General features: G+C 40.6%; 1 protein-coding gene across 3 annotated transcripts; it reads left to right on the forward strand.

Annotated features, from left to right (window-relative positions):
• The first annotated feature begins 105 nt into the window (after positions 1-105).
• On the forward strand, positions 106-16,041 carry LOC113459674 (uncharacterized). Of its 3 annotated transcripts, XM_074546306.1 has the most exons (3): positions 106-677; positions 750-897; positions 1,007-16,041. In XM_074546306.1, the coding sequence occupies exons 1-3, from the start codon at positions 345-347 to the stop codon at positions 1,150-1,152; spliced, it is 627 nt and encodes a 208-aa protein (XP_074402407.1). In that variant the 5' UTR covers positions 106-344; the 3' UTR covers positions 1,153-16,041. The 3 variants fall into 3 exon arrangements, with proteins under 3 accessions (XP_074402407.1, XP_074402406.1, XP_074402408.1); XM_074546305.1 differs by having other exon boundaries at positions 106-897; XM_074546307.1 differs by having other exon boundaries at positions 106-897; positions 1,433-16,041.
• The last annotated feature ends 10,129 nt before the right edge of the window (positions 16,042-26,170 follow it).

The raw sequence follows: 26,170 nt of genomic DNA on the forward strand, positions 1-26,170 counted from the left end.
ACCCGAAACGGGGGAAAGAGGGAGGGGAGAAGGAGGAGGAGAGAGGGAAGCAAACCCGAATAGCAAGAGGACTTGCGAAGAGGGATGGGATTCGCTGGGGTAAATGTGAGGTTGGATTTTTTTTTTAGGGTTTTTTTTTTTTTTTTTTTTTTTTTTTGGTGGTGATGGAAGCGATTCTCGAGGAAAGAATAACAAATTGTGGGATCTCAGCCGCAGGTAGGAGGAGAGGGGCTTTGCCCACGCAGGTGGAACCCTGACAAGACCGCACCGAGGATCGAGAGGCTGGAACCAGCCCGGAGTGTTGGACGGCGCCGGGGGCTCATCCCGGCAGCCGCGGCCGGGGGATGACGCTCCCCTCGAGGCGGAGGGGGCGCGGGGAGCCGGGACCGAGCTGGGGGGAGCCGGGGCAGTTCCTGGTGCGGGGCACGGCGGGGACGGGGTTCGGCTCGGGGGCAGCTCCTGGGATCAGGGCTCGGCTCGAGGGCAGCTCCCGATGCGGGGCACGGCGGGGACAGCGCTCGGCTAGGGGGCAGCTCCCGGGGACAGGGCTCGGCTCGGGGGCAGCTCCTGCAGGCTGCGGGTGGCGCAGCACCAGCCTCTCCTCCTCCTCGTCCTCCTCCTCCTCCTCCTCCTCCTGCGCCCGCAATCCAGCGAGCCACGGCGGCGATCCCGACCGGGTAAGAACATACCTGCCCCCCACCCTCGGCCAGCCCTTTGTTTCTCATCTTTTTATTTCGTATTTTCCGCAGCCTTGCTGCCCGCCCGGCGCCGCTCTCGCTCGGAAGGGATGTGGAGATCCCCGAGCAGGGAAGCGGATTTTGGGAGCGACCGTGCTGCGGGGAGAGGGGATGGGCGGAAATTCCCTCGCTCATCACCCGAGTCCCTCTCCTGCCCGGGGTAAGCGAAGCATCTCCTTTCCATTTCCCCCGCTTCTCGATGCTTCCGGGCTCTCGGTATGGAAATAATGACATGGCTCGTTGGAAAAATCACCTTTTTCCTCACATAGTGGCTCCGGAATGCGTGCGGAATTTTGAGGTGTGTGGGGTCCAGCATTTATGGAGCTTGACGTATGTACCCCCCTCTCCTGGTCCCTTTTCTGCTGTGAACAGACATGCGTTCATGGCTAATAAAAATGCTTTTCCCTGGGTATAGTGGGGCTGAGAGCTGAGCACGGGTAAAGTGAAAGGCAGTCCGTGTCAAGAAAGCGTGCACGGAGCTCTGGCATCCCTGCAGGGCAGCAGGGGATGGGTGCAGCTCACGCTCAGCAGGATCAATGAGCGCAGTAACCATGAGATTATGTGATGTATGTGCCAGGCAATATGGAGAGTTACAGCAGCACTCGTCTGCGGCGCTCTGTGCGGTCTTTAAATGAGATGGCAATTCTGGGTTTTTATTAAGAAGCTTTTTGTCTTCTTTCTATTGTCTCTATAAGCACCAGTGTGAAGCTTTCGTGTCTGTTTGCCAGCCTGGCAGGTTGAGGTTTCCAGAATCTGCTGGGGAAAAGTCGGAAACCGCAGGAACCCAAGATTCCTTTGGCATCGCATTGGTTTGTTCCTGTCAGCATATCTCATCACTCTTATGCTAAAGAATCGTGGAGTGAGCTGATCTTAGCAATGATTTACGCTGCTTGGGGCTTTATTGTTTTTTTTTCTTTAGCGAAGATATAAGAAAAGGAGTGAAGGAAGGATTATATGGTTTGTAAAGAGAATAATTCAGTGTACATTTCAAGTGTAGTGGCTGTTAAATATGTAGATATAGATACGATTCTTTATGCAGTTATAAAAACAAAAGGTCTCTTTGCCTCAGGATATGATTTCTCTTACAGCAACAGGTAGCAAAGGCTCCTCTGCCCCTTTCTCTCCCCTTATCTCCTCCCCTTCAGCTCCTCCTGACAAAATGAGGTTTAAAAGGTCAACCTGTTTATGTAAATATTGTGCTTTCCTTAACAAAGACCGCTGCACATCAAGCCTGCAGTGACTGTCAAATAGATTTGGGATTCAAGGCATTCAGTAAGGGTACTGTCCGTTTTCTAAGACTGATAAAATCTGGCAGAAAACAAAGGAGAGACGTAGTGTGTGCCTGGGATGGATCAACAGCGCCGGGGAGCCCACGGGCAGCAGCACCAGAGCGGCAGAGTTCGGTACTGCAATGTCCATCGGACCTTTCCATCGCATGTGTGTGACAGAGGAACCCACAAAATGTACAAAAAGAGATTTGCTGCTATGCTAATGCCTTTCTGCTCTTTCCTTCAGGTTTCTTCTGCTCTCTAGTGATGTCCTAGGCTGAACTTGCTTTGCAGCTCCTTCACACCAAAGGGAGCTTAAATCAGCCAAGGAGGGTTTTGAGTCTGACCTACCTCACCCTCCCAATGAAAGAGATTGACTTCATTAGTCCCTGGCTCAGACACTTCACAATAAGGTGGAGTCTCTATTCCATACCATCCAGAGGTGCAGTGGACATAGCCTGCTCTTTATTTCACTGTACTCTCTTTCCCTCCCTGCCACCTTCTTTCACCTACAGAGCAGGACACCTTGGTTTCCTCAGGTAGCATCAACTCTTCTGGTTCTTTTCCACTTTAAATTGAAAAAGAATATTCTGCAATTATTTTCACTTCATAGAATCACAGAATTATGGGAAGGGACCTTAAAGATCATCTAATTGCAGCCCCTTTACCCATTCCACTAGAACAGGCTGCTCATAAATGATTGTGTCCATTACCAAAAGGCTAAAAAAGTTACTTTGGAATTGCAACACAGATCTTTCCCTGTGGTCAGCTCCAAGAGCTAATTGCCCCATAGTTTGATTTGAGCCCTTAAAATCATTCTGAAGCAGAGTTAAAGGGTTGTGGAGGATTATGATGCCTTTTGTTCAGTGGTGTTAATAACCTGTGGCCTTAAAATATGATATCATAAAATCTCATTTTAGGGTAGAGTACTGAAGTCACAAATAATGGAACAAACTGTACTGAAAGAGGCAGAAACTTAGATCCCCACCAAAAATGCTAACTCCAGATTGGGACCCTGTCTGCAGCAGATTCGTGTGAGGGAGAAGTGGCACATGAAATTCCCTCTTCCCAAAAGCCTTTTTTGACCACTGAATTAGAGGTCATTAGAGTCCTTTGTCCTGTAAATCTGCATTTAACAGCAGTGTATATCTGTATAAACACATTTTAACAGCTTATCCCATAACATTTTTTTTTTTGTCTACTTCATATGATCGACTACTTGGTTCTCTTTCTTCCAGAACCTGCTAAATGCTTCTCTTTAACTACCAAAAAATGTAATTTATTAAGGCAGCTCTGTAGCTAGTCTTAGTTTGCAACAGGCAAACCTATTATGCAAACAATACTGTCACCTTCTTGCAGTGACTTCCTTCTCCCAGCTTTAATGAATTCCCTGCATGCTACTCTGCTGTAAATTCTCCATCTAAAAATTCCATCCACTATGTGATGTGTCAGGGGAAACCACACTTGACTTTTGAAACAGTTGGGAGGAGCAGAATGATAACCTACTAAAGTGCCTTGCCCTTAACAGAAATTATGGCAAGCAATTAAAGTTGGAGCAAAAAGACTTAAGCTTTGGACTGCTTATGTTCTTAGTGCTTTAACTGAGGTGAAATTTTTTTTTAGAAGTCTGATTTGAATGTCAAATTTGCATATTTATCCAGAAAACACAGGGAGTGCTTAATTGCCTGTGTCCAGCATTCATATTTTGCTTGGGAAGCAATGCTTCACATATTCATGAGTTTCATTTCTAGCTCCTGTTTGCACCCATCAATTGCCCTGCATATCTAAACAAGCCCTGTAGTTGCTCATTAGAGAAACAAATGCGCCATATTTAGAATATCCCAGAGACACCTGGTCACAGAGGAGATGCTTCTGCTCCCCTGGTGCAGTGGGTCTGGCTGGGCTGTGAAATAAACACAGGCAGGCGACCTCTCTCCTTTTAATGCCTTTATTAAAAGTGATCAGCTCGGGTGAGGAGAACCGACTGGTCTGGGCTCACGCTGCCACTGCTCCCAGGAGTGACTCGGAGGAGGAGGAAGGGTGCAGCTTCGTCCACTGGTCTGTGAGCGGAGCTGGGGGCTCGGTCCTCACGAGAGTATAAAGACATTCCCCAATTTTTCACTTTAACATTTGAGGTCCTCTGTCCTCTAGCTGACATCTTTCAGGTTAGGGTAAAGAGTAAAAAAAGGTCGTAGCGGAAACTAGATTCTGTTCCTCACATCACTTTGATTTGTCAATTTTGTGTTGGCTCGTTGTTTATAGGGGGTTTTGGCTACGTTTGGTGAGGGCCTTCTCCTGTTACATGCTGGTTCCCATGTCATTTGCATGCCAACTCCGATGTCCCCTCCTCTTCACCGTCCTTGGGTGCCATCCTCCAGGAAGCAGCAGGGTGACACTCGACAAAAGGGGGGAATTCTGAACCATCAAGGACAGGTAGTTAACGAAAACGACAGGTGATTACAACAACAAACAGTTAGAACTCCACCCTGGCAGCAACTAGCCCAGCCTGTGAACTCTGCAACCTTTTAAAAAAATTGGCAGCTTTTCTACTCATATCAGGCAGGGTTCATGCTGCCAGAGCATCCCTCGGTGCTGTGCTCTGCCCTGGGAGCTGGAAGGAGCAGATAACACATCAGCCTTGGCTGCTGCTGGGCAGGGCTGGCACAGCTCCACTCTGTCTCTCAACATTCCCTGCCATGGAGGGGCAGGGAGAGGGCACAGCCACGCCAGCTGCCCCAGACTGACCAAATGGACAGTCCAGAGCATTCAGGCACAAAAGTTAAGTGGGGGTGGAGGATTAGGGAGGAGGATGTGTTATTTTCAACATTTACCTTCCAGAGCAGCAGCTCCATGTGCTGCAGTCCTGCTTCACAGGAAGAAGCCAGACCTTGCTAGCTGGATAGAGCAGCTCAGTGGGCACCTTGCATTAACAGAGATATGATTCACTTGATAAAATTATGCCCACTGAGTTTTTCCTCCCTTGTAGAGGTGTGACATGCACATTTTCTGAAAAATCCCTTCATCCAGGATTTTTCTCCTGGAAAGCTGAGAAGACTCAGAGAAAAAGGAAAACAATAATCATCTGATTTGTTTCTCCTGTGTTTCGCTCATGTGGAATGTGTTTGGAGATTGTTTACCCACAGGTGATTGTTTCATTGGATTCTGCTGTGAGTTGTTTTGACTCTTCGGCCAACAAGTGCCAAGCTGTGTCAAGACTCTGGAGAGAGTTAGGAGTTTTCATTATTACCTTTTTGGCATTGAGTAAGTATCCTTTCTGTGTTCTTTAGTATGGTATAGTATAGTATTCTTTAATATAATATAGTATAGTATTCTTTAATATTAATATCATAAAATTATTAATTAGCCTTCTGAGAACATGGAATCAGATTCATCATTCCTTCCTTCCATTGTCTGGGGAGGACACAAATATAATAGAGAGGAGAGTATTTTAGGGTCTCCCAACATTTCACCCACAGAAAAATGAACCCATTTTTAGGATCTCCCAATATTTTAGGACCTCCCAACATTTCGCCCACAGAAAAAATACTGTATATTTTTTTTTATTTTTCCCCCAAAATATCAAAGATCTAAAACATGCTTGCTTACTCACTTGCCCTGTCCTTTTGGCAGCAGGGGACAAACTTAAACGCTGGGTTTTTTTCCAGGCTCTTGCTGTCATTGAAACACCAGTTTCCTAGAGAGAATAACCTCTTAGAAGAAGTGGTATTTCTCCACTAGAAGGTGTTAATTGCAAGACCTGTAAGCTGAACTCAGCAGACATAGCCAGACAGATATGTCTAGGAGGAATACAAAAGCACCTGAGATGTGGAAGCACAAACTTCTGTAGGGCCTGCCAGCTTCCTGAGCTCTATTCTTGAAAGATTAAGATTTAAGATTTATTCTGTTGAACCTTCCCAGCTGCTGTCATCTGTGCCATGTGAGGTTCTCTTCATGGCTGTCCTGGGACAGGCTTGGTTTACGCTTGTTAATCCTTAAGGGATATAAGGCAAAGGATGTCTGCTGTCACACAGTGTGAGAGGGAAAATCAGCACTTCAAAGTGCTCCCAGCCTTGATATTAAAGCTGAAAAGGTCAGCAGGAGAGGAGTTATCTTCAAATCCATGGGACAATGACAACAGCAATGTGCTGCAACACATTCCTCACTCTATTACTACTTTTTTGAGTTCAGACATATCTTGCCAATGTTTCAATGACCAATAGCTATGCAGGGAAAAAGATGGGTTTGCCATTTTTAAAATATCCTCTGATGTATTCAGGTATTTCTTCCACCTAACTGGACTTAATCACACAAGAGTCTCTGTTAATTTCAAGAAGTGTTTGTAGAGAAAAAGGTAAAGGAGCGGATGCATTTGAAATCATGTTGAAGTGTTGTGGTGGAGATTCCTGTGCCTGTTTTTCTTTAGAAAAATATATTCAGTTACTGAGAAGGCCTATGAAAGTAGTATAATCTGTATTTCTGTAGTTGATATGATGGAAAGAGAATGGAGGCCCCTCTGCCACAAGTGCTGACTTTACAAGCAGTGTGAGGAGCACTGACCTCTGCAGATTTGTAGAGGAATTGAGGTGTAATTTTAGTGTGCTTGTGTTTAAATAAAGGAGTCATGCACCTCCTGTTGCATTTTAGCGCCATGTGACCTCAGTATTGACACACAGAGCTAGAAAAAAATCCTACCATTGGTGCTGATAGTCAGAAAGGAGTCCCTTCCAGACCAGGCAAGGTATTAACACAAAAAGCCTCTTCCTATTCAGTTTGGATCTGAAATGCATTTGAATTCATGGTGTAGGACAGAAAAAGAGCTGCAATTAATAGAAGACCCCTCAATTAATTTTCTGTGGCACTCATAAAAGAACAAGACCCACATTCAGAAAAAAATGAGTGTTTGGAAGGGTGGTGGAGTCAAGTAAAGTTCAGATGATTCTTTGCAGAGTCAAGGAATTGCAAAATAGAAAGGCAGAGTTTTGCAAAGTGGCTGTGCTGTGAAGAAAAACTTGTAGAGAATGCAACTTGCATTTAGAAAATAGATTATTTTACAGATATTGGTTCCATTTGATAGTCATTCCCTGAATAACATCTGCTGCATTATCTCAATAAATCTGGTTATCTCCCACAGAAACGAGCTGAGCAAAAGATCTGCAGTAAGTTTTGAAAATAACCTTTGTTATTATGTCATTAACTCGTAAGAATCAAACTACATGGCCACTAATGACACTGAACAAGAACAATACAGTTTCTTGAACATTCTGTTCCATGCATTTCCAGTCTCTAGCCTGCACGTAAAATACAGCAATTTTACAAGCATTTCTCATTTGCCTAGGCTATGGAGTTAATGAGATAGAGAAAGCATGAAGAATTTGTATGGATGAACTCCATTTACCTAATTTTCAACCCAAACATAACAATATGAAAAATAAGTGTTATGTGTATAAAATTGTGTGGGGTTTTTTTTGTTTGTTTGTTTGTTTGTTTGTTTGTTTGCTTTTCACAGTTCTTGTCTTGCAGCAGTCTGGGTTAAGTCATTGTGGCACACAACAGGTAAGTGTCGTGTCAACAGCCATCACCCTTTTGACATTTCTCCCAGCTGCTGGGGAGTAGAGCAGAGAGATATCAGCTTCTCTTCTCAGTCACAATAGAAAGGAGGCAGTAAAAAAAAATAAACAAAGCCAAAACTTCCTCTTCCATCATTTATTTGATTATATTCTCCATTTGTCAGAGCAGCAGAGCACAAAGGCCACATGGATTTTGTGAAGCACTCTGGCTTGTAAGCATACATTTAAAACTTCAGCAGATGAGGATGGCTCCGTGGCTTTAGCATGTGTTTTCAGCAAATCACATGCCAGCAGGAATTTATTCTTTTGAAGTGTTGCAAAATGCCAGAGCCATGTTTCAGTTGCATTTCTTCAAATGAGGTTGGAGAGAAAGTAAATGAAATCTCAGAACCTGGTTCAAAAAGACATAAGCTCAATTTCAAGTTAGCTGTGTTGATTTTGCTGAACCCTAGAAATAACATTCACTTTGTGGCATAACTCTGACACAGCAGAACACTGTCTTGTTCCTAGTAGAACATTAAGAAACCAGACATCCAATCTCTTGCTTGTTTTTTTATCAGATAAAGACATGAAATGTACCACTGCCAAAGTGTATTAACATGGGATAATGTCAATGTCCCTATTAGGTGTACACTTTAAATGACAGAGTAAAAAAAACCCTATAAGGATAACAACAGCACAACCCTAGGGAAATATTCTCACTGAGAACTACTTGGACAGTCTAGAGGAAATGGAAGGTGTTCTCAACCTGGAAGTTATTGGGCAATTAGTTGTATGTAAGTCTATAATTGGCATTAAATATTAATATAGAATATAGAATATATAAGGTATTCTATATAATGCATATATTTTCTATATTACACATAGAATATAGAAAATTATATATAGCATATAATATATATATAATTATATAATTGTCAGTATATAATTGGCATTATGTATATATTATACGGTGAGCATATATGTTGGCATTTGCTCTTTTTAGACAACTGAGCACTCTTAGAGTCTGAATTGAGCTTGGACCTAGAAGATGGTATGTGTATTAATCCAAATGTTACTGCTACGGTTTAACCAGTCTGTACCCTAAAACTCTACCCTACAGTTAGTGCTCCAATAATTTTCTACTCTTAAGAAATAAACTTAGTCTGATTCTTCTCCCAAATACAAAGACTTGCTTAAATAGCAAAAAAAAAAAAAAAAAAAAAAAAAATTGCTGCTACAAACAAATGAAGAAAATATTTGCAGTTTCTCTGATTTGTGAACTAGTAAAAAAAATATTTTTCTGTATCATTAAAATAAGAAAACCAAAGGTAAGACTATTTATCTTGTTCTACAACAACAACAAAAAAGAATTCTCAGAAATTAATTTTCCTTTCACAGTAGGAAAAAAAAAGATCAATGAAGTACCAAAAAAAACCTCTACTGCCACACCTTCAAACCAAGTCACTTCTTACAAAAAGAGACATTACCAATTTTCCAAAGCAGCCATTACTCACAGCCTGACTTGGCACCAGTCTGATAGTGAGAGGTGGTCAGGGATCGCCTTGGCATCAGGTGGGGGTTCTGGTTTAATTTGGTTGTTATTGTTCAGGGGTGTTTTATACAGCCATTGAACTCTTTTTGTCTCGATCCATGAGTTTTTCTCACTTTAGCCTTTCCTGTTCTCCTCTCCCATCCTGCTTTGGGGTGGGAGGAGGAGTGAAGAAGCAGCTGGGTGAGCTGTTAGCCAAGTTAGTTAACTCTCTACAGGCTCCAGAACCAGGTTTGTACATGGAGAAGCTGTTTTGCCTTAGCATTTGTGGAGGTTTTGGCACAGAATTTTCTTGTCCTTAAAATACGGCATCTCCATGCAGCTTTCCTTGTTCACTAATCTCAATGTCTTTTAAATAAATCGTTCACCATGTTCCTAACATATGTAGTAAAACATAGAAAATAAGAACAAACCCTTGAGAGGGTGGGAGTACAAAAATACTAATATTATTAAGCTGAGGTTTGCTGCAGTGTTTCATTCTCTGAGTAGCTGTCATCATGTTACTCTGCTTGGTGAGTTCTGATTTTTTGTGTTTGCTCTTTTCTTTGGTCATTTATTTCCTTGATAACTGAGCACAGTTTGTACATCTCCTGCTACTCTGCCCATGGCTGAACACACACAAAAATAAGTCTTTCACAGAAGCAAGGAGGCCCAGCTGTCCTCACTTACTGCAGATTTGCTTAAAAGTCTGTGTATAAGTGTCTTGGTTTGAAAAGGGAGATGTCTGCTTAAGGAAGCCAGGAGCCTCCCCTGAAATGGAAATGTAAACCCCCTCCCTCTGAATTATTATAATTTTGAAATTAAGGGGATCTTGGACAAAGACATCAGAGTAGCAATAACAGTTCTTTATTAGGGAAGAAAACAAAACCAGAAATAAAAAATTAAGTAATACAAACCAACACTGCCAGAGTCAGAGTATGCCCTGGCCCCCTGTGTGTCAGGGGGTGTCCCAGCCCCATCCCATGGGGGCTCAGCCCTCCTGCAGTCCCAGCTGTGGCTCTGCTGCAGCAGGGATCCTGCACAAGGGGGGAGTTTTCCTCTGCAGCTCCAGGGCTGCTGCAGATGGGCCTGGGCTCCCTCTGGCCATGCAGGGCAGCAGAAAGCTGCTCCTCTGGGAATGCAGTGGGCAAAGGCTGCTGGGGTGTCCCAAAGCTCAGACTGGATCCAGGTAGGAATGCTTGGCTCCTCCCCTGGGCGGAGCATCTCCCCATGGGATGGTGGGATTTGATCAGCCATGCAGGGACACTCACTGGCCATGGACAGAAGATGATTAATAATTAATGGCCCATGGACAGAAGAGATCTCCTGGAGGGAGGTTTGGCTGTGGCAGAGATAAAGAAAACTGCTGCATGAACAGCAGAGAACTGCCCCACCTCTGACAGATGGCGATAGAATACACGTATATCTTATACACCAGGACAAAAGGCATCACTGGAGGATCCTATCACTGCCTTAATCCTCCACTACACTGCCTTATGCTTGCTTGTTATGCTCTGGCCCTGATGAGGCAGGAATTGTTTGGTTAGGAAGTTCTGGCTCATTATGAGTTTGCTCACACAGCCCCTGCAGAGATTCAGTGCTGCCTTGTAGCATCACAAGAGCACAGCAGGAGAGCAGATCCTGCTGCTCCATTAAATGCCACCACACAGGGATCACTTCTACCCACACCTGTCTGTAGCTAAGACATTGTTTTATATTTTCTATTTTAAAAAAATCTTTCAAACACATGAAAATCCAAGATTATATGGAAATATATATTTTTCACAGTCAGTAAAATAAGATGGTAAAATTTTTCCTGATTTGTTTGGAAGTTAGAAGTAATTCAAAATATGCACATTTTTATTCAGAACACTAGCTAATAGTCTCAGTTGTCAATGAATATTTGGGTTTTTGAAGATTTCTTTTATAGAACCACATTGGGTAGACAGGCACTTGTTGCTGAATTAGGTCCTCTGAAATGAGCCTGGCAGATTGCTGAATTAAGCCTGATAACCAAAAATTTAACTCAAGATAGGAAAAAAACCCTTTTTTTCATGTTCTATTGGCAAGTTTCTGACAGATTTTACCAGGCATTTCATTGCCAACTTGAAATCAACTTCAATTGTAAATACATTCAAGGATTTAATTTTAACTGAACTTAAGATAAATGTCAGCAATAGAGCTACATCATAAATTTGAACCTGCCATTAAATTGAAAAATAATAATTATTAAAAAAAAACAAACCACAACAAAGAACTCAAATCTTCCACTTCTTCCAAACTGCAGAATTCTTAAAATAAAAAGTCCCCTTCACTTTTAGAAGTCTGTGAAGAAAATAACTTGATGGCCACCAGCTATTAAGGTTTTTTATTAATGTGAACTCTTCCTATAGAAATACACGGTAAATGTCTTTCAGACTTTGTTTTTTTAAAATTTTATTCATGTCATGTTTGCATGCAGATGGTCAGTAAGGTACCACATGCAACAGTTAATAAAAAAGTGTTTAATTGTCCTGGTTTCAGCTGGGATAGAGTTAATTTTCTTCTTAGTAGCTGGTAGAGTGCTGTGTTTTGTCTTTAGAATGAGAACAATGTGAATCACACACTGAGGTTGTTGCTCAGCAACCCTCACCCTAAGTAAAGAATTTTCCTTATATTATTATTTAATTTCTTTCTGTTATTAAACTGTTCTCAAGCCATGGGTTTTACCTTTCTCCAACTCTTCTCCCTGTCCCACTGGAAGGGTTGGGGATGAGTAAGCAGCTGAGTGGTTCTTGGTTGCTGGCTGAGGTTAAACCACAACACTCATAAATAAAGTAAAGTTTTATGCTTGTCACAGGTAATTGTGGTGCACTTTACAGTGGATTAGTCAATCTCTCTTCCTGTAGGGCTGTAAAGCTGGCAAGTGGCAAAGAAGAAACCTTCTGCACAGCCTGCCACTGAGTTTGTTTATAATAGTACTGGGAGTATTTTCCATTTGCAAATCAGCAATTGGAACAATGAAGTAATTTTAAGTGATGCTGTTTCTGAATGTGTTTATTGCTCAGTGATTACTGCATCATCACCTGCAACATCTTGCAGTGCTGGAAAATGAAAATCATTATCCTAACAAGTTTTCTACAGGATTTTTCATTCAAGTTGGCTAAAGGAAATGCAGATTGATTCTGCTAGCTTCTTCATGAAAATCTACTTCTGCATCCAAAATTATTCTCATCCTGCTCAAATATGGTCCACTTTAAAGACTCCTCTCCCAAAACACTTCACCAGGATGACTGATGTCTCTGACCAGCATTAAACACAATCGTTTTTGGTCACAGAAAACTTTTCCTGGAGACAAGCGCTCCTTGGTCTCAACAAATACTAAACTTAATTTGTAAGCAGCTTGAGAAAAAATTCTCTGAAGTATCTTTTGGTAATCCATCATCATAAAGGTAAGATCTCTACCTACATTCACAGTGACCTAACCCTTCAGCACTGCAGCTGGCAGTAATTACACACAAACCACACAGAAATTGCTCCATGTGCCTCCTGTCACAGAAATAATTTATACCAGTGCTGGGCTGATTTTGGCTAAATGCCAGATGTTCACCCTGCCACTTCCACTCACAGAATCATGGAATATCCTGAGTGAGAAGGAACCCACAAAGATCATCCAGTGCAGCCCCTGGCCCTGCCCAGACACCCCAACAATCCCACCCTGTGCATCCCTGGGAGCATTGTCCAAACCCTCATGGAGTTCTGGCAGCCTTGGGGCTGTGCCCATTCCCTGGGGAGCCTGGGCAGTGCCCAGCACCCTCTGGGGGAAGAGCTTTTTCCTAATATCCAGTCTAATCCTCCCCTGGCACAGCTCTAGCCATTCCCTGAGTCCTGTCCCTGTCATAGAGATCAGTACTGCCCCTCAGAAGGGACATCCCCTCAACAGGAGAAGAAGCTAAAATCAGATTAAAAAGCTGGATGGGTTGAGAGAAGGACAGGGAGCCCACCTATGAGTTACTCTCATGTACCAATCATACTTAACTTGGGAAAAATTAATTATTACCAGTCAAAAACAGAGTTGATAAATCAGAAAGAAAGACAGAAAAATAAAACAGCACCTTCTCCTCCTGCTTTTTCCCATTTTACCTCACTCCACCATTCTCAGCCCTTCTACCTCCTCCTCCATTGCTGAGCAGCCCAGGGGGATGCTGTGACCTCACTGAGGATTGTGGTCAGTCCCTAACAGCTCCTTTCTGCTGCTTCTTCCTCCTCACACTTTTCCCCTGCTCCACTGTTGTCTTCTCTGCAAGGGATGTCATCTCAGCCCCCTGGAACACCTCCTCTCCCTTCTCCACTGATCTCAATATATGCTGGGCTGTCTCTCATCTTTTCCCTCACTCCTCTGCCTGTCCAGAATGTTTTTTCCCTTTCTTAAACACATTTTCACAGGGGCACCACCAACATTTCTGATGGGCAGCTTTGTCTACACCTTTCTTTGAAGGAAAAAGAGTAAAACAGAAGAGGGGTTGCCTTTCTGGATGAACTAACTCATAACTACATGGAGAGACACCTTCGCTCAGTTCAAATTTCACATTTACCTAACTCTTCTGATAAGATTTATGGTTTTGCCTTTGCTCAGGTGCTCATATACTTTCTTGAAGAGAAACTGATAAAAAAAAATACACCTGAGTACTTTCTGAGGTGTAGCCAAAATCTCTAGGTAAATAGAGAGCCTGTAGTATGTGAAGAGAGTCTCCTCTAGAATATTTTAAAAACATCACTAGGGTAAAAAACCAAAACTCTGGCAAGCACCTCTCATAAGTTTTCAATGCAGGCAATGAACTAAATCCAAAGCCAAGGGAGAAGAGGTCCCCACTTTGTATGGCAGCTTCATCAGCTCTCACTGAGACAGCCACAGCACAATATTGCCTAGGAGTTTATTAGCTTTGATAATTTGCCTCTATTATGCAATCCTAGTGACACCACCTGCACAGTGACAGGCTGAAAAAGCACTCTGAGCTTCTTTCCAAGTGGGATTTTGAGACAAGAAACTGCACAATAGAGCACATGACATAAAAATCTAATATTTTCCCTTTCTATGCAAATCACAGAAGTTTTGAGAGTTGGGCAGTTCTTGAAGTTGGTAAATAATATTTTAATTTCAGGCTGAAAAGTAACTTCCATTCCCTTTTTTAAAACCCCCCAAATGCTGCCAAAAAATAAAGGCTTCAAAAGAGAGGAGACCAATAGAGAACCATGCAGTTGATTGACTTCTTTTGTGTACACTGGCTACACAAAATGGGAAATTGTGCCTTTACTTCAGCATATTTCCTCCACACTAAGAAGCCTGTCTTTGAGGGTTTTAGGACTGTCTTAGTAATAATTTACATTTTTCACATTTCAGGTAAACACGACTTTTGGGATAGCAGTTTTCATGTTATCTTTGTGGCTGAACTCATAACACCAATTGCAATCACACTTCCAGAAGCACGATTTCTAGTCTGGGAACTGTTGGTCCAAAGGAAGGAGCAAGATGGTCTCTGTCTTCACATGGAGCTTAGATGCAGAAGGGCCCAAGCTTGGTTTGAAAATGAGTTTTCAAGCACCATGCGGTGCAGCTTCTCTCCACTGCAGGGGTTGGAACCATAACTGTCTGTGGAAATCTGGATATAAACAGAGCCTTAAAATGCCAACTACTTCTGAGCTTCTGGTGTAGGCTCAAGGGTTAGAGATGCAGAACATTCTTCCTTCAGCTGCACAGAATATGTTATTATATAATTATATAGGCATGCTGCTAACTGAGAGATCACAGCCAGCAAAGGCATTAAACCTTTCTTTCAGCCTCCCTTGAGCTGTCTGCTGGATTTGTGGATTAGAGACACCAGCCTATGTTAAAGGGCTCAGTGGTGTTTGAGGTCTTTTCCAACCATAATGGCTTTATAATGCCCACTAAGGATTGGAAAGTCCTATATTCCCAAAAGGTGGAGCATAGCCAGAGGGGATCTGTACAGCAAAAGTGTTAAGGATGTGGAAACCTCATCATTATTTTTTCAGGTAGAGAGGTGAAGTTACATTAGATAGATGAAAACTGTGGCCTGCCTGCCTGCTAACACTTACAGCTAGTCCTTTAGTTTGATTTTATTAGTCAAGATTCCAGTTTGGGAGCTCCAGGATTGCTCAGTGGTTAAAACCAAAGTGCAATAATTGATGTGGATGACCAGATGAACTTTAAAAGCCCACTCCTGGTTTGGATTCAAATTCTATTCCCTTATTTTATTTACCTGAAGGAAAAAAAAAAAATAAACAAAGAGTTAGGGCTCCTATTTAGTGCATCTAAGTGTCAGTGAAAGTAGTACAAACTGAGAGTACGAGAACCATCACAAGTTCCAGTCCTGGGAGGTACAATCAGCACAGGTTGTTCAGAGAAACCTGATCTTTAAAACCACATATATCCTTCACTATTTTCTCCCAAATCTGTTTTTTCTTGATATCTCCTAGGAAATACTTATAAAATAAGAGCAATAAAAGAGCCACAAACAATAATAGTTTCATTTCAATGGATGTCTTGTACCATCTTCAGCAAAGGTGTAACTACTCAGATTTCCTTTCTGATCTATTTATGCTTTAACATATGCCTGTTATCATCTATTTCAACAGAATAAGAACACTATAAATTAATTTATCATCTAGTTCTTCAGAGTAAAATTTCGAAACACAAGAGATATAAATTCTCCTTGGCACTACAATTAAAAATTTGACACACACCACTATGTATTAACCCAACTCTCCTTTCATGGTAGTTGCTTGAGCATTAATAGGGTCTCTTCATGGTAAAAAGCTCCAATATATTTGTGTCATGATCTTATAGTGGAGAAAAAGAACACAGCTACTACATGGGAGACCTTTTAAATCAGTACAAGGTCACATCTCTGTCATCAAACAGATGGGGAAAACAGTTGTTAATTTATTTTAAACCCCCAATTTATTAAAAAAATTATAGAGTCCAAATTGTCAGTTCTAATGACGAGTTTGGTAAGGAACATAGGTAAACAGATCTTCTATTAGATGTTAACTTTAAGGCCATGCTGTAATTGTTAAAGAGTTTGAAAATTAATATATAGCACATACATACTAAAGGAATTGTAGAAAAAGAAAATAAAAAGAACTGGAAAAGCACAGCAATGAAACTCACTATATCTGTTATCTGTGTACTTACTTACAGTTTTTTATACATTCAGCTATCGCAAAAAATTAACAGAGATTGTTGCAGAAACTTGTCATTTCAGCTGACAGATCCAGCATCTCACAAAATTCATCCATGAAGAGGGAAGAAAACAAGAGAGCCACAGTTAAAAATAGAAAGCCTTTGAAATAAATGTCTTATCTCCATCCTCAGCAAAAATAGTTGAAAGTTTTTTTGCTGACCACAGGTTGATAAAATTGTAATGGATAAAATCCCACATTGGTATTGTATCAGAATAATTGATTTTGTCAGATGTAGATGGATTAAAGCAACTAAGCATCTGGCCCACTTTAGGTACTGAAATTAAAATCTTGAAAGACACACTAATTTACATTCACCAAAATGTTTAGATTAGCACATGGTCATTGTGCTGAGCACCATAGGGAAAAATCAGCTTCTTGTAGGAAAGTTATACACTGAAACCTGACAAACCTATTTGCGAGCTGGTCACCCAAGGTGTATGATTTTTAGAATTACTAGTAAAAAAACCCAAAAACTATTATTAGTTAAAGTCTCAGGCAGACTTCAAGACTGAGAACAAATCCTTCCTCACCTCACAACATTCCCAGGAAATGTCTAAGGTGGTAATTGCACATGGTTAATCCCACTTTCCCAAAACTTTAAGAAGACCAAAGATGTCAGCTTTGGGATACAGAAGAACACTGGGAAGGTAGGCCTAGTGCTAAAGAAAACAGGAGGGACTAAAATGTTCTTTTTAAATAATAATTTCCACTGTATTACTAATGAGGGTTTTCTATAGCAAGCACAAAGCTTGAGCTATTACACAGTTCCAAGATTAATGTGACTAAACCCAGAAGTCATTTCTGGATCTTTGTGTGTGCAACAGCTTTTTGACAAGGTTCCATGAGCTTGGCATATTGTGGGACTGTACCTTTTACTGTTATGATGCTAAATAAGTACCAAAATCCTTAACACCACAGGATTAACCTCTTGCTTTCTGGTGAAATTAATCATGGCACAATTGTAGCCGTTCTCCCAGATTTATGGCGGTGTTTCACATCCTGAAGTGCAGAGCCTTTCAGGATGGTTCAAGACAGAGATGTGGCTGTGTGTATGGCAAAATAAATAAGAGCCACCTGCTCACCATTTTATTAAAACAGCATTTTTGCAGCATTGGCATATTGTGGGATTGTACCTTTTACTGTTATCATGTTAAATAAATACCAAAATTCTTAACACCACAGGATTAACCTCTTGCTTTCAGGTGAAGTGTGCCCTCTAATTACAATTGTAGCCAAGATTCATGACAGTGCTTCACATCCTGAAGTGCAGCAGCTTTTTAGAATGGTCCACAGCAGAGATGTGGCTGTGTGGCAAAATAAATAAGAGCCACCTGTTCACTATTTTTATTAAACAGCATTTTTACAGCAGTGGCTGAGAACTCTACATCTTGCAGTAGTGCTGCTGTAATGCTCTAGGTCAGTACTGCAGAACAGCAGCATTTTTATAAGCTTGATGGAAAGATTAGGTGTCAAATTTAATAAACCCTTTGGCTCTTTTTCTATTATTCTATGCCATGGGTCCTCTCTCTGCTTTGAAGTAGCATATTTTTTCATTTGGTGGTGGCAATAATTCAAATATATAAACCACCACATATCATTTAATATAATTTGCATTGACTGGCAGGTTTAAAGCTAACCTGTACTAATGAATTTTTGCATATGTAATATATGTGATACAGACAGTTCAGGGCAAAAAATCTTATTAGTAAAGTATAGGGAAAGCTGCATTTGTATGAAAAGAATTTTCATTTCTTCTGTGCTGCAAGATGCTAAAAATTGGGTATGACTGCACATTTAAAGAAAACAATTCAAATATTCTTACTAATAATCAGAAGTAGTTATAAAGCTGAGTAGCCAGAGCCTGTGCAGGGTCTCTGGGAGCAGTCTCTTTTCTTGGCTTACACAAACCCTTCAGATTTGATTACACTCAAGTAGAGCTGCACAGGAATCCTGTGTCCTGATGGTGATGCTGGCTCCTATATAATGTTTATTTATCCAAGACTAAAACACTTAACTGGGAATGTACTGTCTCTGACTAAACTACAGAGAGAATGATCTGGGAGATGTTTCTGTATGACTTTATGATTAGAGAATAATTAATTATTTGGCAGCTGGATAGTCACCAGGGCCTGGTGCCTCTCATATATATGAAATTACATAATTTTTTTTTTTTTTTTAAGATTTGGAAGAAAACATGATAAGGCATTGAAAAACCCTGCAGAAAAATAACACTTCAGCCTAGCAGGGTGCAGGTACTGTTCTGAACCTTCCAAGAAAGGACTAAAACACTGCAGCAGGCCTAGTGAAAGGAAAAACACCCCAAAGGTAAGAAAAAAGTGGAAAATTGAAAGATAAAAACACTCTCCAGGTAGGACATTGAAACAGCGGTGAGGGTCTGAAGAGGTGACTGGAAGAAAATCTGGTTGGAAGGTATCTAATGGGAGGACAAGGCACAAGTGAAAATGCTTCAGCCTCCTAAGCATCTCTACAAGTGTTTGGAAAAATGAGGTGGAGTAAGAGGAAAGTTTACAGTACTTGCTAAACAATTGTTTGTTGAAACTGAAAATATCAACTTTCTATATTTCAAAACTTCTATGATAAATATGACTTGCTCAAAGAGGGAATCATGCTCACCCCTTGGGTTTCCTGTCTTTATCTTCAGTGATCTCTTTCACTATCCTCAAGGGTTTTTTTAATGAATCAAAGGAAATTAATCAGTTTCTCATGAACAAAAGAGACAAAGTAGTTTTGTTTCCTGGCAAAACATTGAATAATACATTGAGCTTACAAAAATCTTTGCAGCAAAAGAGCTGAGCAAGGTCAGAAGACACTTGACAGCAGAAGTGCCGCTGACCATATTACTTATAATGATGCAGTATTTCATGTACAACATCATTTTTACATTTTTACTCCTGTTACATGCTTCATCCACCCAGCTAAACCTTAATTTAAACCAGCCCATCCAACACCATTGCCTTCAGTTTCATAGATTTGATTCTAGATAAGACGAAATTTTGCTACACTTTAAAAAACAAAAGAATGAAGCTGCTATAATGGAGTGCAGGTGGAGCTCATTTGGGGTAATGAGGTTCTAAATGGATGTTTTGCAAACAAAACACTCATTGTGACCTGACAGCTCACCAATTGGCGTGCTGTTCCTAAATGGTTTGTTTTGTTCTGTCGAAATTCAAGTGGAAATGAAGATTTCTGCTGGTGGTGGTGCTTGGGGACTCAAGAGGAAATGAAGATTGCTGGTGGTGGTGCTTTGGCAAGGGACGTACAAATTAAATTAATCAGCTGCGATTCAAACAGGAAGATTCACTTGCTTCTCCTTTTTTTGTGCTTGAGCTGCTTCCTGCCTATCCTTTTAATCAGAGGAATAAGCAAATGGGTTTGGGACCTGGAATTCTGGAAAATTTTTAGGAACAAAAAGAACAATTCTACCGTGGTGGCTGCTCACAGGTCTTAATCATAGGATTCAGGGAGCTAAAGTTGAGATTTCACCTTGTTACTTAAATGAATCATTTATATCCTTCTCTTAAGAAATATGTTGTGAGGAGGGGGACACAGATATTGTGACAACTCCTGAGTGTAGAAATTTAACATCAAACCCCCCAGGACACAGAGTGCTCTACACAGGCACTCCAGATGAGCTGCTTTTCCCAGCAAATCCTGCTGAGTACTTTTTGGGCTGGTAAATATTCTGGCCCCTGGCACTACTTGGCCTAATGAGGCCTTCTTTGAGCTACAAATTCTGTATTTTATATCACTGGATGTAGGAGAGATTCCCAAACATCTCTAGCCATTTGAATTTCAAGGCATCAGGTGGAGTGAGTAATTGTATTTACCTGAATGAAAAAAAAAAAAAAAAAAAGAGGGGGGAAAGAATGAGAAGATGACAGAAGTGCAGAAACAGCTGCAAGCAAATAATTATCCTGCAAAGCATCCCTAGGCCATGGTCCTAAGTTCCAGAGTGATGCAATGGATTGTGGCTATTCCCCCTGAAAGGAAAAATGGAGATGGACACAGAACTGCATGATGCAAATTTTACAGCACAAATAAAAATATTAACCTACAAAACTGTAGGTTTTGTAACTGTAGGTTTTATAACTGTAGGTTTTGTAACCTCTGTTAGTAACAAGAGCTGGGATTGATTAAGGATGATACATCAGCTATGTGCACAATGTCTGGTAGCAGCAAGAAGGTAAATGACATTTTGGCATCTATTATGTCTCCAGAAGTGAGATATATTAATGAAAAGGTAGATCCATATAGAGCAAGCGCAAAGCCTCGTTTGCTTTTCTTTTTTAGTAAATTACATAAAGGAAAAGATTTAAAAAATGTTTTTAGGCAAGTATTGGAAATAAGGAAATTGCTCATAAGGAATGAGAAACCAGGCTCTGCAAATATTCACAAAGGAAACTGAGACCTTGGATAAAAATATAACTTCAAAACTACCCTAAAAAGGAAAGACAGATGCCAGTGTAAGATAAGGTATTTTATACAATAACAGCTAATTGAAAAATAAAGATATAATAGCTTAAATTATGGTAGAAGTCAGCAACTTGAAGTAATTTGGATGGAATTAGTAGATAGATGAATAGCTGTTGCATGCTGCAGAGTAAAACAGGTTGTTCATCAACTCAAAGGAGCACTTAGCTACTAAACACAGGGAGGTTGTGCCATAAAGAACTTTAGGAACTAAATAATTTTGTCATGCCACCTTGCAGATAACCTATCCATGCTAATAAGTTCAAAAATGTTCTCTGCAATGGAATTGATTTAGCTTTTAGCAGAAAATACACATGATAAAATCTGCAGGTCAACATCAAACCCCTTCCCTAACAAAAATTTTAGGACCTGTTTGAAGAGATACCCTTACAGTAAAACTTATTGGAGGAGATGTGGAAGACTAGCTGGACTTTGTACAATAGGATATAAAAGGAGACTTCACCCGAAATGTCTGTGCACAGATTTATGGCACAGAGATAGTCCCAAAGCAAAATATCTTCATTATACAGAGACTACTTTTCTCTACCAGATAGTAGGCCTAGTGAAAGGACAAATAGCCCAAGGGTAAGAAAAAAGTGGAAAATTGAAAGATAAGGATACTCTTCAGGCAGAACTTTAAAACAGCAGTGAGGGTCTGAACAGCTGACTGAAGAGGAAGGGAAAAAGCATCTGTGTACAGGACAGTGTAAAAGTGGTGAAGAAAGAATAGTTTTTCTTTTTTTAAGGAGAGCCCAAAGGTATCAGAGATTCTGAGAGGCAAACAGGTGAACATCTGCCCTCCCTTTTAAGAAGAATTGAATCTCAAATGGATTACTTAGCTTTCTTCTCAGGTGTTAAAATTTCTAATCCAAGATCAGCAACTAGCAGAGCAGAGGCTAAGGAAAAAGTATGAGATAAAGGCTTCCTGGTTTTTTTCATAATAAACACTTGGAAAAGAAGCAATGGTCCAGTGCATTCCTCTGGCAGAGCTTATCTGGGCAAAGCTGCAATACAGCCTTCCTGGGCTGTTTGAGAGGTTTTGTGGGGACAAAAGAGGGTTCTGGATGGGTTAAGAGAAATGGAAGGGAGAACTTTCCCTTTTCTTTTCATAACAGCTGCCCCTTTGACTCACAGAATGGTCTGGGGGGGAAGGGACCCTAAAGCCCATCTAGTACCACCCCAGCCATGGGCAGGGACACCTTCCTCTAGCCCAGGGTGCTCCAAACTGGCCTTGGACACGTCCAAGGATGGACCAGCCACAGCTTCTCTGGGCAATATCTTCCAGCATCTCACTGTAAAATTTCTTCCTGATATCTCTCCTGAATTGACCCATCTTTGGTTTAAAGCCAGAAGGGTTTCAAAGGTCTGTCCCCATCTTCCTAAAAATCTCCTTCAATAAGTTCTCCCCAGAGTCCTCTCTTCTCCAGGTGAACAATCCCAGCTCTCCCAGCCTCTCCTCCCAGCCTCCTCTGTGCTCTTCAGTATCTCCACCTCTTCCCCAGGGCTGGAGCAGCTCTGCAGGTGGGGTCTCACCTGAACACAGGGCCAGAGAGGCAGAATCCCCCATTTTCCCTCTAACCACACTGGGGGATCAGCCCAGGATACAATTTTGGCTTTCTGGGTTTTGAGTTTTCATTGCTGACTGATGTCCAGCCTTTCATCCACAGCATCCCCAAGTTCCTTCAGTCCCTAGGGCGGTTCCACCTGCTCATCCCCTCTGGGGTCACAGGGCAGGACTCCCCTGTAAAACTCAACCTCAGCAGCAGAAATGTTTAATCCATAACAGCTGATCCCTGGCACCAGGGAATTTTCTCACCTGACTTCACTTTTCATAGGTAAATTGATACTCTCTGGACTTGTCCTGACATCTGAAATGCAAATTGTTGTCTTCTGGGTTTTGTGAAGTTTTTGATTTATCACTTCTTCTAGTATGTGATTTTAAATACCTAAATATAGGCACAGTCCGCAGAAAAACACTGGTTGGGGCACTGGGAAGCCTCTGGACAAAGGTGCAAGTGGGAAAAGAAAAGTTTGACTTCTTATTATGTTTATAGAATAAAAACACCATTTAATTGAGTGGGGGGAAGATTTGAAGGAAAATGTAGAACACCCAAAGTGGTTTTGGTGTTTTCCAACACCAAAGTGGTTCTGTCAGACAGCTCGCCTTTACAACAGCATTGTGGGGTAATGGAAAGTACAGATTTTAAAATGAAAGCCATGATTAAACATTTTAGGCAATGTAACTGTAAAAAATAATAAAAAAGAATATTTGAGTTTGTACCTTTTCAGACAAAGTCAGGACTCCTGGAAACATTAGCATCCCTATGCAGAATGCAGGAATTGATTTTATTTTCACATAATAAATTTGGGTTTATGTCGATAGTGTTGCACTTCCTACGAGAAAACAAATGTGATCAGCAACAAAAAGCACCATCTGCTAGAAAAATGAAATATATGCCATAAGACCATAAAATAATCTTTAATAAGTGAATCTATTTAGATATCAATAGATGTTAATGTATGCTAAGAGGGTAGGGGAGAGACACAGATTAGGAATTGTTGTCATTTGCACTACTCATTGGTCAAAATTGGACCCTCAGTTATTAGAATATGCATATAAACTTTCTCTTCACTTTAAAAGTGGAATTATATTTCTACCTAAATCAATAGAAAATAACGTTTCCCTGCCAAAGCTGTAGTGAGCATCTCCAGATAAATATTCAAACATGGAAAATCTTCCATCTGTGTTCCCATCCAGCATTCAGATGCAGAGTTATGTCTGTTTAGTGTCAGGCTGGATTAAAGAAAAGGAGATCCCCTGCCATTCTGTAGGCTTGGTTTGAAACAGGCAATTCCACTTTCAAGCATTTCATTTCTCAAGCAATGACAACTGGGGGATAAGAAGAGGTGAAGTAGAGAGTAATTGCCCACTTTTGTAGCCTTAATATCCCATCAATTAAATTACTGTAAAAAATTAATGGATCAAATTTTAATGGGCTTGGCCCTTTCTGAGGGGGATGAAGAGGTTGGTGAAGGAAAAAAGTGCTTAGCAACTTCTTCAAGAACAAAAAGTTCATGAAAGTTTTTGGGATGGCTCAGCAGAAAATGTAATTAAGTCCTCACAGGCATAACGTCAGTGAAGCCACAAAGCTTGGGACTGAATTTGCTTATATAAATCTTATGTTAACTTTCTTCAGTACTAATAAATCTGAAAGAAGGTACTCTGACACCCAAAAGGTGCTGTGTGTTTCTGTGTTTTGCAATATACCACTTCTCTGGAATTTGAATAAAAACTGAATATTTTCTGAATTTGAATAAAAATTCTAAACAATTATTTAGAAAATATAGTATTTTGACCTCCTGTGTCTTGTCCTGCTTACTTTCCTGAGTTGAAAAGCACAGTTAAACACAATTAGAATGGAAAAAAAGAATACAGTTATAATCTTTTGTAGGACTTATACTTTTGAAACTAGAAAGAAAAACACAATCCTTCCATCAGTGACAGAAAATAATTCAAGAACATGACAAGAAAAATAATTAGATTCACTGATGACCAAACAGCAATTACAGTTATTTCTGAAATTCTTAAAAAAATAAGCTAAAAAGTATATGAGAATTCTGTGTAGTAGAAAACAATGACTTATTTTTACTAGTTATCTGCAAGGTTTGCAGGGAAATACAGCTGCAGTTAGAGATCTACTTCTATGTCCATTTAAATTCATTCATGGACACTAAGAATGCTATGACTGCTCAACTCAATTACATATATAAGATGTAATTTCTAATCAGTTCTGTCCATCATATTTGAAAAGTCCTGGCATGGTTCTGGTCTGGACCGGGTTAATTTTTTGCCAGGAGGGGCAGAGCAAACACCTTGAGGTTATTCTGTACTGACTCACATCATTTCCAGGTGTGGGGGAAAGGGGGAGTCTCTGCTGGGGAGTGGGGTTTCCTCCTGGTGGAGAAACCAAGGCTGAGGGATCCATCTGGTATTGTCTGTTCTCAGGGAGATTTTCTCTGTGACTCATTTCTTTTACTTTCTTTAACTAATATTGTTGCTGCTAGCATTCCTTTTCTTATCACTGTTTCCAACACCTGCTTCTGATCCCAGCCCACCCTTTTCACTTTTTTTGCCTCCAAATGTCCTCTCCAGGTGGCAAGTGAGTGGTTTGGAGAATCTTGGAGAAGTGATGTCCATTTTTACTCATGGACATCACCACAGTCACATGAATTCTGGAATTACAGGAAAAAGGGAAACAGCATTACCCTTTTGTGTCTCTTGCTGCCTTATATTGAGAGACTTCTAATCTTATTTTGATATGAAGCTTCTCTTTTCTGGTGGATTTCTGTGTAGAAGAGGACCATGGTAAAATACTTACACTTTTTAAATTGTTGCACAAAGAAATTCCAAGTGCAGTCTCTTCAGGGTGCAGATTTCAGACAACACAAAAATAAATTTGTAGATTTAGAAATGAGAGACTGCTGTTGTGGCTTGGAGTCTACTGTCTTACCAAAGTTATGGAGGAAGTAAAACATGACTTTATGAATGTACATGCTGCAGTTTGGTCAGACAAAATGAAATTTTGATATAACTTTCAGGATTGATTCTTTCTCTGGACACTGACACTATGAGAGAGTCAGAGACAGAACAGAAAAAGCATCTGTGTACAAAACAGTGTAAAATTTCAGACGAAGATCCAGCACCTCTAGAAGTTCAGAATTAGCCGAGATTAATTCAGAAATCCCTAAATTTCCAGTTGCTCGCAGTATGTCAGACAACATAAATTCCATGTGGATAAAATTGCGACTACTGCTTTCTTTGTTCTTTTAAGCATTTATTTTTGTAGAGCAGCAGAACACAGCAGAGTACTGATGGAGAGGATAAAACAGATACTCAAGGTTATCATTTGTACTCAGTGTGGTAAAAGATCTGGTCCTAAGGGACAATATTAAGCCCTGCCAGTGATACTGGTAACCTAATTAACCATGAATGCTATTCAAATGGAGAAATGTCAAATTCCATTTTCCTCCTAGGATAGTGATAGGTCTGGGAATGCCGGAAGTAAATATCATCTTTAAGGCTGGATTCCAGTATCTCATATTTGATTGGCAAGCTGTTAAACTTTATTAATTTCTTTGCCCAAAAAGGGATATAAAAGAACACATGTAGCAGTTCTTTTGTTTGCTTATATATTGTAAAACAATATACATTTTTTTTTTACTTCCTCCAAGAAGATTTTAAAAGTCACTGACATTAGTAAGCAAATAAAAGAGAGCCATAAAGATTCTTCATAGTGGTCCTGTATAGAAATTGTATAGAAGAAAAATATTTAGGATTGAAATTTCTTTGCCAAA

This window comes from Zonotrichia albicollis, chromosome 8, assembly GCF_047830755.1.
Source record: "Zonotrichia albicollis isolate bZonAlb1 chromosome 8, bZonAlb1.hap1, whole genome shotgun sequence".
Classification (NCBI taxonomy): Eukaryota; Metazoa; Chordata; class Aves; order Passeriformes; family Passerellidae; genus Zonotrichia; species Zonotrichia albicollis.

Excerpts from the sequence above, each read along its gene's own strand:
- LOC113459674 (XM_074546305.1), top strand. The coding sequence starts at position 345 with ATGACGCTCCCCTCGAGGCGGAGGGGGCGCGGGGAGCCGGGACCGAGC. Across the intron at positions 898-1,006 it reads GAGTCCCTCTCCTGCCCGGG|TGGCTCCGGAATGCGTGCGG; the intron begins GTAAGCGAAGCA and ends TTCCTCACATAG.